The 15,017-nt window shown below is 43.2% G+C and overlaps 1 protein-coding gene across 4 annotated transcripts in view; it reads right to left on the bottom strand.

The window, feature by feature from the left end:
* The window catches only part of MTMR3 (myotubularin related protein 3), a 157,731-nt gene that overhangs the window by 42,897 nt on the left and 99,817 nt on the right, over positions 1-15,017 (bottom strand). For all 4 annotated transcript variants that reach the window (XM_075059915.1, XM_075059916.1, XM_075059917.1 and 1 more), the window contains 2 exons: positions 14,454-14,620; positions 1,524-1,620 (listed from right to left, as the gene is read on the bottom strand). In XM_075059915.1, the coding sequence (XP_074916016.1) occupies positions 1,524-1,620; positions 14,454-14,620 (264 nt within the window). The remainder of the gene's footprint in view (positions 1-1,523; positions 1,621-14,453; positions 14,621-15,017) is intronic.

Below are 15,017 nucleotides of genomic sequence, written 5' to 3'. Positions count from 1 at the left end.
AGTGGTGTGCCGAGTGTTCATTTATTCATTCTAATTTAAGGTTTCGCATGTCAGTAATACATTTTAATGTTTTTAGAAAGTCTCTATATATAAGTCTATAATATATAACTAAACTATTATTGTATGTAAAGTAAAAAAGGTTTTTAAAAGGTTTAAGAAACTTCATTTAAAATTAAATTAAAATGCAGAGCCCCCAGGACCAGTGGCCAAGACCTGGGCAGTGTGAGTGCCACTGGAAATCAGCTCACGTGCCGCCTTTGGCACGCATGCCATAGGTTGCCTACCCCTGGTATAAAAGAACACCAACACTCCTCACCCTACCCCCTCCAATCTGACCAATGGTTGAAAAAAACTTCCAAGAATGAATCATAACAGCAAGGTTATAATTCTAACCAAACAGAACTCTGGAATGATGGAACATCTTTGTCTCTAGCTGCTTTTACATGCTGCCTAACTCTTCTCTGTAACAAAAAGCCTGTACAACCGTGGAAGCAGAAGGAGACAAGGAGAAACAGCATGATGAGCCAGCCAGCTCTACACACACAACACGTGGGAACCCTTACTTTAATGTTTAAAAATTGTGTTTCATTTCTCACCCAAATTTAAGCAGATTTCTATGAGAAAAATTGTGAGCCCATAAAGAATATCTTCCACAGCTTGAGATAAATTGCAGGGAACTGAAAATATTTTCTTCCAATAACAGTAACAGAAGTGGACGTAGTTACAAAAAATAAGTCATGCATTTTCCCCCAATTCAGGGAAACATGTAAGCATGTGCCTAAGTCTCTCTCTATTGAGAAAAGCACTTAAATACATGTAGAAGTGCTTTCCTGAACAGGACTGCTTTCCTGAATTGACTCCTCAGACTCTAAAAATGCCAAAGGGGAAAAAATCACGGTTTTTCCCCATTGTGCTTCTTTATGATGTATAAATAAAAAAGGCCTCTTTCTTTTTAAAAAAAAAAAACCTTATTCATGTCAAGAATATCTAGTTTAGTCTCCCTAGTTTTGTTGGAGGACTCCTACGAAACTAGACAACTGGAGTGGGAACTTTCTCAGGTCTCAGTTCAAAGGCCTGGGTTTTGAATCGTCCACAAAGAATTTTTCTTCCCCATCTTTGTCAGATGTTTGAGGAAAACAGTTGCTAACAAAAGAAAAATATTTTAAGCAGTCTGAATAAGAATCAATTCCATTCTCATTTGGTCAGGTTTCACTCTCTTGTAATGTTATAGTCCCCCTAGTTCTCCTGTCCTCCAAGGAGTCTTCCAGCAAGAAGAACAGAAAATCAAGACCTGATATCTCTAATTAAAAATATATATATACTTGATAGCCACTTGAAAGCATTCTTAATAAATACATAAATCAACAAACGGGCATAAGCTTATTTTTCCCTTTTTGCAGATTATCTTTCATTGTAGAACTTCTGAATTTTAAGAAGCTCCAATGATCTGCTACATGAGGACTGGTGTTTTGACAGGGCACCTGGCTGTGAAGCAACAGTCTACAGAGATCCATACAACTTACTTGTATTTCTCATTGATATTGGATATCCTCCAGGCATTGTTCATATCAAAACCCATCCGTTCAACTTCATTTTTAAACCTCGAAGTTACATGCTCCCCTGGATACCAAAGGCAGACAGAGGAAATAAATCAGAAACACAAGGAAAGGTTCCTATTTTCCAAAACAGGTTGAGAAAGACACCACTGCACTCATTCAGGAAACAGGAAAGTAACAGGCACAGTGCAGCAGGACACCTGTATACATTTTTAACTCCTACTTGGAAAAATTCATATCAAGCAAGCAAGAGTACAACTGTTTCCCTTGATGACACTCAGTAATTGACTCTCCACACAGTAAAGAATAACTAATTTTTTTTTTTTAAACAGTATCGAGTCTAAGTCCCTGTAGATTCATACAGGAAACACCAAACTGCTGTGTAGATAGCAGACCAGATTCAAACACATTAGGAAAAAGAAGTATAATTTAGAGGAGTATGCTCTAATGAAGTCCAGAATACCATCTACCACAGAGGGACATGCTCTATTAATGTCTCCTTTCCAGAGCTCAGGAGAGTTTTGTATCAATGAGAAATAAACTAAGCTCTGGTCGGCCTGATTCCCAAATGGAAGGAACAGATGGTCTAATGTAGCAGTTCTCAAACTGTGGGTCAGGAGCTCAAAGTAGGTTGCGACTCCATTTTAATGGGGTTGCCAGGGCTGGCGTTAGACTTGCTGGGCCCAAAGCCGAAGCAAAAGGTCCACCACCTGGGGCTGAAGCCAAAGCCCAGGGGTTTCAGCCCTAGGTGGCAGGACTCAAGTTACAGGCCCCACGCCCAGGGCTGAAGCCTCTTGGGCTTCGGCTTTGGCCTGTCCACCTAGGATGGTAAGACTCGGGCTTTGGCCCCCCATCAGGGACTGTGCGGCTCAGGTGGGTTCAAGCTTCAGTTCCCCCTTCTGTGGTCATGTGGTAATCTTTTTTGTCAGAAGGGGGTCATAGTGCAATGAAGTTTGAGAAGCCCAGTCTAATGGATAAGGCAGTAGGGCACTAGCCTGGAACTCAAGAGACCTTGGTTCAATTCCCAATTCAGTCATTCCTGTAGGACCTTGGGACAAGTCACTTAATTTACCTTGAGCCTCAGTTTCTTATTCCTTCCTCACAGTGGTGTTCTGAGGTTAAAATTCATTAACAATTGTCAGATTCTGGCTGGGATAATTTAGCTGAGGACTGGTCATGCTTTGAGCAGGAGGTTGGACTAGATGACCTCCTGAGGTCCCTTCCAACCCTGATATTCTATGATTCTTAGATATTACTGTAATGAGGCCCAAACAAATTCCTAAATCAATACATTACGGCAACTTGAATGTTCACAATTTATTTTTGTGTAGCACCTTTTGAAAAAGTATCTCAATACAGTTGAAAAAAATTCAAGACAATAAAAAAAGTGAATCTGAGAGCCAGAAAGGTCTATATAGCTAAAAGGTAACAGTACATAAACAAGTCCCCTTCCTTTTCATACAAGGTGCAGATGATGATGATTCGTAGAGCATTTCCAGACTTCTAGTTCTACAAAATAAATAGAATGAATGCCTGACCATCACTAGATAGAACAAATCTAGAAGTCTATTCATGATCAAACGCTTTCAATTATTGGATCACTACATCATGGGACAACATATCTATTAACAGAGGAAAAAATCAATTGAAAATTAAGTGCCATACATATTACACGTTTTACACAATTCAGAAAACATTAATACTTGAAAAAATAGTTATATACCTTTAAAAATGAAAGTTAAATGTTACATACTTCTAAAAACCTATGTTTTTATATCTTCTTGGTAAATACTTGTAGACAAAATTAAAAATATAATGGCAAATAGCTTAGTTAGAATAAAAAAGTAGAAGACAGCCAAAGCATAACATCTACAGTTACACTATGATAAAAAAAAATATCTATTTTATGTGTCAAGTTATAAACTAAATATCAGACAGGAACAGGAAGAAAATTTTTCCCTGTACTACAGTATTACAAAATTAGCTGGGTGTATAATGGCACTTTATTGACTCTCTCTGAAACATTAGCTATAAGCCAGAACTGGGGCAGCATATATGATTAGATGAACCAATGGTCCCTCACCAAAGACTCATAAGCAAAGCAAGCTGTCCTGGGGATAAGAGGGAAGGTCCTTTCATGGATCAGTAACTGGTTAAACGATAGGAAACAAAGGGTAGGAATAAATAGACAATTTTCAGAATGGAGAGAGGTAAATAGTGGTGTCCCTCAGGGGTCTGTTCTGAGACCAGTACTATTCAACATATTCATAAATGATCTGGAAAAAGGAGTAAAACAGGGAGGTGTCAAAATTTGCAGATGATATAAAAGTACACAAGAAAGTTAAGTCCCAAGCAGACTGCGAAGAGCTACAAAAGGATCTCACTAAACTGGGTGACTGGGCAACAAAATGGCAGATGACATTCAAGTGTTGATAAATGCAAAGTAATGCACATAGGAAAACATAATCCCAATAATGCATATAAAATGATGGGGTCTAAATTAGCTGTTACCACTCAAGAAAGAGATCTTGGAGTCACTGTGGATAGTTCTCTGAAAACATCCATTCACAGGTAGTCAAAAAAGCTAACAGAATGTTGGGAATCATTAAGAAAAGGATAGATAACTAAGACAGAAAATATCATATTGCCTACATATAAACCCACGTTACGTCCACATCTTGAATACTGCATGCCCCATTTCACGAAAAGATACATTTGAACTGGAAAAGGTACAGAAAAGGGCACCAAAAATGATTGGGGGTATGGAAGGGCTTCCATATGAGGAGATATTAATAAGACAGGGACTTTTCAGTTTGGAAAAGAGACGACTAAGGGGGGATATGATAGAGGTCTAGAAAATCGTGACCGGTGTGGAGAAAGTAAATAAGGAAGTGTTATTTACTCTCTCTCATAACATAAGAACTGGGCGGGGGGGTGGGGTGGGGTGTCACCAAATGAAATAATAGGCAGCAGGTTAAAACAAACAAAAGGAAGTATTTCTTCACACAACGCACAGTCAACTTCTGGAACTCTGTGCCAGAGGATGTTGTGAAGGCCAAGACTATAAGAGGGTTCAACAAAGAACTAGATTAAGTTCATGGAGGATAGGTCCATCAGTGCCTATTAGCCAGGATAGGCAGGGATGTAAAACCATGCTCTGAATTGTCCCTAGCCTCGGTTTGCCAGAAGCTGGGAATGGGTGACAGAGGATGGATCATTTGATGATTACCTGTTCTGTTCACTCCTTCTGAAGCACGTGGTATTGGCCACTGTTCGAAGACAGGATACTGGGCTAGACAGACCACTGATCTGAAGATTTCCATATAATTGTTTTCCTGGTTTCAATATGGTTTTATGTTTCATATGAGCTACTCATCTTTCTTAACTGACGAAGTCTGTGGTTATGATCCGGTGACGCTTCACATAGTGAGCAATATTTTAGTCACCACTTACATAAAACATTATTACCTGTGGAGAATATATAGCCAAGCTGTTGCCAACAGGAAATATGACTGAAGCCATCTAGCTTAAAAACTTAAGATCCTTGTGGGAAAGAACAAATTTCTTCTGTTGCACCAGTTTGGACAGCGTCAAAACCTTTCCTGCTAGCATGGATACTTTTCTTAGTGAGCCTACGATTGTTTTCCTACCTGTGTGAGATATGGAGTGAGAAGACAATCTCTAAGTAACTAATGGAGCATCCCAGACAGTGGAGAAGTGAAAATTTTGTATCTACTACTATACATGGAGTTACTTATTTTTCCTTATAATGCAACAGAATTAGTTTTTAGTCAGAAGGCATCCAGTGATTTCCTCTCCTCAGATGCAGCTCCAAGCCATGGGACTCCCTGTATTCTGAATGGGATGATACTCTTTCTGAGATGTCTGGTTCTCAACTGAGACTATATTTCCTGTGACTGGGAAGATTAAGACAAGTATTTCATGGGTCTGTGCCCTTCAGATTTTTATAGTTGATCTTGAGCCATAATCTATTCTAATGCTCCATGCATTAATATGTTTCAGAATTCTACTTTCTATTATTTCTTTTATTTCTGTTTTCTGGTATTTGGACACATTTCAGTGCAATTTAGCATTCTTACAACAATTATGCCAAACCTTGGGGCACCTCCATAAAATAAAATAAAGTAAAATAAAATAAAATAAAATAAAATGGGGAGAGATAGCTCAGTGGTTTGAGCATTTGCCTCTGAACCCAGGGTTGTGAGCTCAATCCTTGAGGGGGCCACTTAGGGGTCTGGGGCAAAAATTGGTCCTGCTAGTGAAGGTAGAGGGCTGGACTTGATGACCTGTCAAGGTCCCTTCCAGTTCTAGGAGACTGGTATATCTCCAAGTATTATAAAGTACTGAAGCAATTTCCTCCATTATACCCCCAACTTAGTGCATGTCTGCCACTAATCCACTCTAGCTATAATTCAACTCTTAAAGTACAAAAACAACCATAACCAGTAATAAGTGAAACCCAGGGGAAGAGAAAATTGTCACAAAGGATAAAATGAGAAAATTAATAGGATTCAGTGATTTCCAATGGATAGGTTACACTTTCGGAGAAGTAGTTTTGACCAGTAAAAATTAATCAAGGAGTAAATGCTGTGCTATACTCTAAATTAATGGTAGACTGCACCCATGCTTGCTCGGGGAACAGAACTACTAGGGAAATTCAATACCCAGAAAGATTATGGAGCAAATAATTAAGCAATCAATTTGCAGACACCTTGAAGATAATAAGGTGATAGGTAACAGTCAGCATGAATTTGTCAAAAACAAATCATGTCAAACCAACCTAATAGCTTTTTTTGACAAGGTAACAAGCCTTGTGGATAGGGGGGAAGTGGTAGATGGGTTCAATAAGCCTTGTGATACTGTTTCGCATAAACAAACTAGAGAAATGCAACTTAGATGGGGCTACTATACAGTTGGTGCATAAATAATTGGAAAACCATTCCCAGAGAGAAATCTTCAGTGGTTCACAGTCAAGCTAGAAGGGTCTATCAAATGGGATCCAACAGTGATCAGTTCTGGGTCTGGTTCTGTTTAATATCTTCATCCATGATTTAGATAATGACACAGAGAATAGGGCATACACTTATACAGTTTGCAGATAATACCAAGCTGGGAGGGGCTGCAAGTGCTTTGGAGGATAGGATTAAAATTTGAAATGATATGGACAAACTGGCGAAATGGTCTGAAGTAAATGGGCTGAAATTCAATAAGGACAAACACAAAGAAGGAACTATCAGTTGCAATATATAAAATGAGAAATGACTGCCTAGGAAGGAGCATTGCAAAAAGGGATCTGGGGGTCATAGTGGATCACAAGATAAATATGAGTTAACAGTATAACACTGTTGTAAACAAAGCAAACATCATTACCTGTTAGGTTCACTCTCTCTGGGGCACCTGGCATTGGCCACTGTCAGTAGACAGGATACTGGGCTGGATGGACCTTTGGTCTGACCCAGTATGGCCGTTCTTATCTTCTTATCATTCTGGGATGTATTAGCAGGAGTGTTATAAGCAAGACACAAGTAGTAATAATTCTGCTCTACTCCACACTGATTAGGCCTCAACTGAAATACTGTGTCCAGCTCTGGATGACATATTTCAGGAAAGATGTGGACAAATTGGAGAAAGTCCACAAAAGAGCAACAAAAATGATTACAGATCTAGAAAACATGACCTATGAAGGAAGATAGAAAAAACTGGGTTTGTTTAGTCTGAAGAAGAAAAGACTGAGAGGGGACATGATGATAGTTTTCAAGTACATAAAAGGTCATTACAAGGAGGATGGAGAAAAATTATTCTCTCTACCTCTGAGGATAGGACAAGAAGCAATGGGCTTAAATTGCAGCAAGGGTGGTTTAGGCTGGACATTAGCGCAGTGGAATAAATAGCCTAAGGAGGTTGTAAAATCTCCATCATTTGAAATTTTTAAAAGCAGGACAGACTAACGTCTGTCAGGGATGGCCCCTTGAGTGCAGGAAACTGGACTAGAAGACCTCTCCAAGTCCCTACCAGTGCTACGATTTTATAATTCTATAAACACTACTACTACTTTTGTGTCTTCATTTCTATTACTTTCTATTATTTTCAGTTTCCAAGTATTGATCGGAAAAGATCATGACCCTGGATAAAGAATATTTAGCAGAGTAAGAAGTTACTCACCTTGTGCAGTAACAATGGTTCTTCGAGATGTGTGTCCCTATGGGTGCTACACTGTAGGTGTGCTTGCATCAGAGAACTTCAGTACCAGTGTCTGTTCGGCCTCAACATGCACAGCCTGCTCTCATGCCCCACCATGAGGCTAGTCAGGACGTGCATGCTAACCCCCTCAGTTCCTTCTCTACTGCGAGATCATACACAAGAACACTGAAGATGGGGAGGAAGGTAGGTTGTGGAGCACCCATAGGGACACACATCTCAAGGAACAATCATTACTACACACGCTGAGTAACTTCTTTGAGTAGTATCCCTATGGATACTTCACTGTAGGTGACTCCTGAGCCATAACCCCCCTGCAGGGCTTGGACTTCGGATTCGTGTCAGTTCCAGATGACAACACTGGGGAGCTGAAGATGGTATCAGAGGCAAACTTCCCAGTGATCACATACTGTTCTGCGAAGGTGTGGACTGATGACCATGTCACCACTCTACAGATCTCCCAGATAGAGACATTTTTGAACAAAGCAACTGATGAGGACATCAGCCTTGTGGAGTGTGTATGAAGAGTATCTGGAGGGATTATATTGTGAACTTGATAACATTGCCTGATGCAGTTCGAGACACACTTGGACAGTCTTTGGGCTGATATTGCTGAGCCCTTGCATCTTTCCACAATGGAGAAGAAAAGTCATGGGAACTTCCTGAAAACCTTCATCACATCCAGGTAGAAGGCTAGGGCTCTCCTGACATCTAGAGTGTGGAGTATAGCCTCCCTGATGTCTCAGTGAGGCTTGGGATAAAAGTTGAAAGGTGAATCAAATGATTCATGTGAAATGGGGAGCTTATCTTGGGAGTGAATTTCGAGTGTGGTCTGAGCATAACCTTATCCCAAAAGAATACCATGTAGATAGGACATGTCATCAGAACCGATATTTCTCCTATTCTCCTAGTCAAGGTAATCACTATCAGGAAGGCTCTTTTCACTTAGAGGTATTTAACTGAACAGGTGACCATGGATTCAAAGGGAGGCCTAATCAGTGCTTTCAATACCAAGTTCAGGTCCCAGGTGGGAACAGAAAGTCGAGGTTGGAGGAAGAGGTTTACTATACCCTTGAGGAATCTTTTATTGGTCAGGTGGAACAGCACTGATTATCCCTCTACCGGCTGGTATAAGGATGTTATAGCTGTTATAGCTGTCAGGTGGACTCTAAGAGTCCCTAACAATTGGAAAAAGGCAAATACAGTGCCCACATTTAAAAAAGGGAAGAAAGAGAACCCGGGGAACTACAGACCAATCAGCCTCACTTCAGTCCATGGCAAAATCATGGCACAGGTCCTCAAGGAATCCATTTTGAAGCACTTGGAGGAGAGGAAGGTGATCAGGGACAGTCAACATGAATTCACCAGGGGCAAGTCATGCCTGACCAACCTGATTGCCTTCTATGATGAGACAACTGGCTCTGTGGATATGGGGAAAGCGGTGGATGTGATACATCTTGAATTTAGCAAAGCTTTTGATACTGTCTCCCACAGTATTCTAGCCAGCAAATTAAAGAAGCATGGATTGAATGAATGGACTATAAGGTGGATAGAAAGCTGGCTAGATTGTTGGGCTCAATGGGTAGTGATCAACGGCTCGATGTCTAGTTGGTAGCCAGTATGAAGTGGAGTGCCCAGGGGTTGGTCCTGGGGCTGGTTTTGTTCCACATCTTTATTAATTATCTAGATGATGGGATTAATTGCACCCTCAGCAATTTTGCAGCTGACATTAAGCTGGGGGGAGAGGTAGATATGCTGGAGGGTAGGGATAAGATCCAGAGTGACCTAAACAAATTGGAGGATTGGGCCAAAAGAAATCTGATGAGGTTCAACAAAGACAAGTGCAGAGTCCTGCACTTAGGACAGAAGAATCTCATGCATTGCTACAGACTAGGGACCGAATCGCTAGGCAGCAGTTCTGCAGAAAAGGACCTAGGGGTTACAGTGGACGAGAAGCTGGATATGAGTCAGCAATGTGCCCTTGTTGCCAAGAAGGCCAACAGCATATTGGGCTGTATCAGTAGGTGCATTACCATCAGATCAAGGGGAGTGATTATTCCCCTCTATTCGGCACTGGTGAGGCCACACCTGGAGTACTGCGTCCAGTTTTGGTCCTCCCACTACAGAACGGATGTGGACAAATTGGAGAGAGTCCAGCGGAGGGCAACGAAAATGATTAGAGGGCTGGGGCACATGACTTACGAGGAGAGGCTGAGGGAACTGGGCTTATTTAGTCTGCAGAAGAGAAGAGTGAGGGGAGGTTTGAGAGTAGCCTTCAACTACCTGAAGGGGGGGTCCAAAGAGGATGGAGCTAGACTGTTCTCAGTGGTGGCAGATGACAGAACAAGGAGTAATGGTCTCAAGTTGCAGGGCGGGAGGTCTAGGTTGGATCTTAGGAAACACTATTTCACTAGGAGGGTGGTGAAGCACTAGAATGGGTTACCTAGGGAGGTGGCAGAATCTCCTTCCTTAGAGATTTTTAAGGTCAGGCTTGACAAAGCCCTGGCTGGGATGATTTAGTTGGTGTTGGTCCTGCTTTGAGCAGGGGATGGGACTAGATGACCTCCTGAGGTGTCTTCCAACCCTAATATTCTAGGATTTTTTAGGGTCAGTGCATATGTGGAAAAGTCAAAGATATGACAGAGATTTGTGGGAAGTATACCAAATCCAAAACCTGGACCATTTTTGCAGGTACGTGGCACGTAGCGAGCTGTGACAGGTAAGAGTACCAGGTCTGTCTCCTCCAAGCGGAAGCAATCAATATGATGTGTTCCCCATCTCTCTTTATTTTCAGCAGGACTTTCAACAGTAGGGGAAAGAGAGGAAAGTCACAGAGAAGATCCGCATCCCAGGGCAGGAGGAGAGTATGGCCCAGGGAGTGTTGTCCTATCCCTACTGTGGAGTTGTAATGTGGACATTTCTTGCTCAGGTAAGTGGCAAACATCTGTGGTTGGCATCCTCCATCGCCTGAATAGATCGTGAAGTGCTACTGGGTCTAGCTCCCACTTGTGGTTGTGTGGGAAAATGCAACTGAGACTGTCTGCTATCAAGTTTTGTGTGCCTGGGAGGTAAGCTGCTGACAATGTGACATCATGGGCAATACACCAGTTCCATAGTCTCACTGTCTCAGCATAGAAAGAGGGCAACCTGGCTCCTCTGTGTCAATTTATGACATATATACAGGCTACATTGTCTGTTAGGACTCTTGTGTGCGATCCTTTGATCAGCGGGAGGAAGCGGGCACAGACATTCCTGACCGCCCTTAGCTTGAGGAGGTTGAGGTAAAGAGATATCTCTGTGGGTGACCACTTGTCTTGTGTCTTGAGGTTGTTTGATGTGCACCTCACCCACTGAGCAATGCATCACGGGTGGAAAGCAACAATGCAGGGTTTTGTGAGAAGGAAATCCCTTTGCTGGGTCTTTCCACCAGCCCAAATAGTTTTTGACCCTGGTAGGTAGTGACAGGGGTTTGTCTAGTCCAGTGGCCCCAAACTTTTCAGGGTCAAGACCCCCCCTTACTCCTGTCTGCACGCCCCATCCCCACCCCCCGAGCTGGGCTGGGGCAGGAGAGTGGACGGGGTAAAAGGGCCGAGGCAGGGGCTGCTACTGGGGGTAGGTTTGGGAGCAGAAGTGGGTTGGAACTGGGAACAAAGCAGTGGCCTGGGGCCGAGGCTGGGGCAGGGTCAGCCCCGGGAGCAGAGCTACAGCCAGGCCCGCAGCTGAGGGTGGAGCTGCAGCCGGGCCCAAGGCTTGGGATGGGGCCAGGCCCAGGGCTCGGAACCGGGATGGAGCAGAGCTTGAGGTGGGCCAGGGACTGGGTGCCACTCACTGCTCACAACCCGTAGGGACTGGTCCAGGCCCCGCTGCATGCCCCAAACATTCCTCTGCATCCCCCTAGGGGGGCACGCCTCACAGTTTGGAGAACTCTGGTTTAGTCTGCTCCTGTTTGGTCTGCAAACTGAGCTGAACCACATCTGGAGGCATAACATGTGAAGCCGGGCGTGTGGTATTACTCTTGTGCCTGCTGTCATATGCCCCAAGAGTTGGAAGCAGTCTCTGGCTAGTATTTGTGGGCTATTTTAAAGTCTCTATGGGTGTGGCCAGGGAGAGAAATCTGTGTTGAGATAAGGAGAGCTCTGACCTGTAACGAGTCGACGTCAGCCCCTATGAATTCCAGGTGTTGCACTGGAATGAGGATTGATTTCTGGGCATTGATCTGTAAGCCCAGGTCTGTAAACAAGTGCATTGCAGCTTTGGTGACTCAGTAAGCCTCTTGGTGAGATCAGGCTCCAAGGAGGGTAAAACATGATCCCCTGGGAGCATAAGAGTGTGGCCAACGCTGAGAGAATAATGGAAAATACTCTTGGGGCCAATAATAACCCAAAGGGGAGTACCCTGTACTGGTAATGGTCTTATCCTAGAGTGAATCTGAGAAATCATCTGTGAGTCGGTAGGACTGAAATATGAAGGTAGGCATCCTGAAGGCCGAGGGCTGAAAACCAGTCTCCCTGTTCCAATGTGGGAATAATCCTTAGAGTGATCATCTTGAATTTTTGAGCTTTGACAAACTTGTTGACAGCTCTGAGGTCTAGGAAATAGCAGGAGTAGAACCCCATTCCCTGTAGATGTAGAGGTACTGGTTCTATGGCTCCTAACTGGATGAGACTATGTCATAGTAAACTCTTGTGAGACAGGTCCCTGAAGAGATACAGAGAAGGGTTTTGTGGAGGGGGCAGAGAAGTAAAATGGATAGAATACCCATTGTGAACGATCTCTAGGATCCATTGTTCCAATGTTATGCATTCCCAGGTGCTGCAGAATGCTGCCAACCGGTGGCCAAATGGTGGATAGTGGTGGTTGGCTGCAGCAGTTGTGGGGAGTCTATCGATGCCTTGACCAACACATCGAAACTTGAGATTGGACGTAGACACCTGGGACGAGGAACATTGAGGGCCAGAAAGTTTACACCTTGAAAATGTATTCTTTTTCCTCTGCAGCTGCTACCAGCATTGAGCTGGATATTGGGAAGTGTGTGGTTTGTGCTAGGGCTGTGGACTAAACTTCCTCTTTTGTCCTAGTGTGTAGATGTCCAGCAAATGAAGAGTGGCTCAAGAATCCTTCAGGGTGTAAAGAACGGCAGCAACATTTTCTGAGAAGAGTTTAGCATCTCCAAAGGGAAGGTCTTTGACGATTGACTGTACCTCCCTCAGGAAGCCCAAGAGATGGAGACATGACACAGGTCGCATCACCACAGCAATGGAGATGGACGTGGCCCTTGTGTTGGCTGCATCGAGGGCAAATTGTAGCGTTGTTTTTGCTATTAACTGTCCTTCCTGAATAATGGCCTTAAATTGGTTGTGATGTGACTCAGGCATCTGCTCAGTAAAATCAGCTTAGAATAATTTAGATTAACATATTTCACCATCAGGGCTTGGTAGTTGATGATTCGAAACTGAAGCATAGCTGAGGAGTACACCTTCTTTCCGAAAAGGTCCAAGCACTTCCAGTCTCTGTCATAGCGAGTGGACCTCATCGGATACTGACAACCATGGGAATTAATAGCATCCACCACAACGGAGTTGGGTGGAAGGTGGGAGATGAGGAACTCAGTCTCCCACGCTGGGACATAATATTTTTTGTCCACCCGTTTGCAAATAGGTACCATGAGTGCTGGAGTATGCTTGATGGTCCTTGGTGGGACCAGAAAGGCCTTGTTAATGGATAGGGAGATCTCTGAGGAAGAGGATGAGTGCAGTGACTAGCCTCGAGGCGGGTTAGGAAGGGAGACAGTGCATGCATGGGCCTAAGGGACATTGCTATGGAAGTCCTCTGATCCGCAGCCCTGATCTGCAGTGCAAGGACACAAGAAAATCTAAAGTGGAGAACCAACCCATAGGGATACTACTCGAAGAAGAACCACTGTTTCTACTCTGGGATATTCAGCTTGGAAGAAAGAGAGGTCTCCTATTTTTCTTTCGTTATTTAGCTATTTCTCTATTTTAATCTATAGGTGAGTGCAGCATTCATGAAAATAAAGTGCTAACAGTGCTGGCTGAAGAAGGAAAATGGGAGAAAGTTATGCAGGCTTTTTCTACATTACAGTGCCAGTTTATATTAAACCTGATTGGCAATATCCTGGACCCCAATTGAACAGAAATTGCCATTTACATTTAACTGTGTTAAATTTTGTGAGTTTTTAGTGGGTACAAATGGGAACCAGAACAAAATTAAACATAATTCTAATTGGGACACGAGTGAGGATTCAAACCTGGATCTCAAGGGGCAAAAGGATCTTTCACAAACTCCCATATATCAGCTCTGCTTGGTTAACTCTCTCACACACACACACACGATCCTTAAAGCCTTTTGGTGAGCACAAATGTTAAGAATTTGCACACATGGAAGTCTGACACATGATAATACCAATGTTGGACTGGTGAAGGGTCACGTTATAAGAGCACAAAGTTAATACAGTACTTCAGTTAGACAATTCATGTGAAGTTGTTTAGAACTGGGTATTCAGGTAAAGGGCAACATTAGCACAGAATTCACACTTTGTCAATACACTTTTTTGCAAGCTCACGAATTCTGCAATCCAGGAATCACAAGATAAAGAGGCAGCAGACAGGCAGCTAAAGGCCAAAGTATTCTTGGGATAGGCAAAGTGTTTCTGCATACCTGGCCGGCACAAATCTCCATGCTGTTCTTTTTCACTGGCATACACCTCCATACACCAAGCATGGTATGCAAACGAAAAAAGGTCCTCTATCTTCGAAGGAGGGCGAATGGCATTGTTCAGTCGCTTAAGCCACTCTTGACATTGCTCAAAGGTAGAGAACTGACACCTGTCCCAGAACGAAACATACATTTATTAATTTTCACGCAGAGATATCAAGTCATAAAATGTGATGAGTGATTAACCTCTGTGTAAACCAGAGATGAGAAAACACGGTTACTCACCTTTGTAACTGTTGTTCTTCAAGATGTGTTGCTCATATCCATTCCAGTAGGTGTACGTGCCGCGCGTGCACGTTCATCGGAAGACTTTTACCCTAGCAACTCCAGCAGGCCGGCAGGTCGCCCCCTAGAGTGGCGCCGTCATGGCAGGTAATATATACCCCTGCCGGCCCGCCCACTCCTCAGTTCCTTCTTGGCGGCTACTCTGTCAGTGGGGAAGGAGGGCGGGTATGGAATGGATATGAGCAACACATCTCGAAGAACAACAGTTACAAAGGTGAGTAA

The sequence above is a fragment of the Chelonoidis abingdonii genome, chromosome 22, assembly GCF_003597395.2.
Source record: "Chelonoidis abingdonii isolate Lonesome George chromosome 22, CheloAbing_2.0, whole genome shotgun sequence".
Lineage (NCBI taxonomy): Eukaryota > Metazoa > Chordata > Testudines > Testudinidae > Chelonoidis > Chelonoidis abingdonii.
Note: the sequence above shows the minus strand (reverse complement) of the source record. Positions and strands in the feature narration are given on the sequence as shown.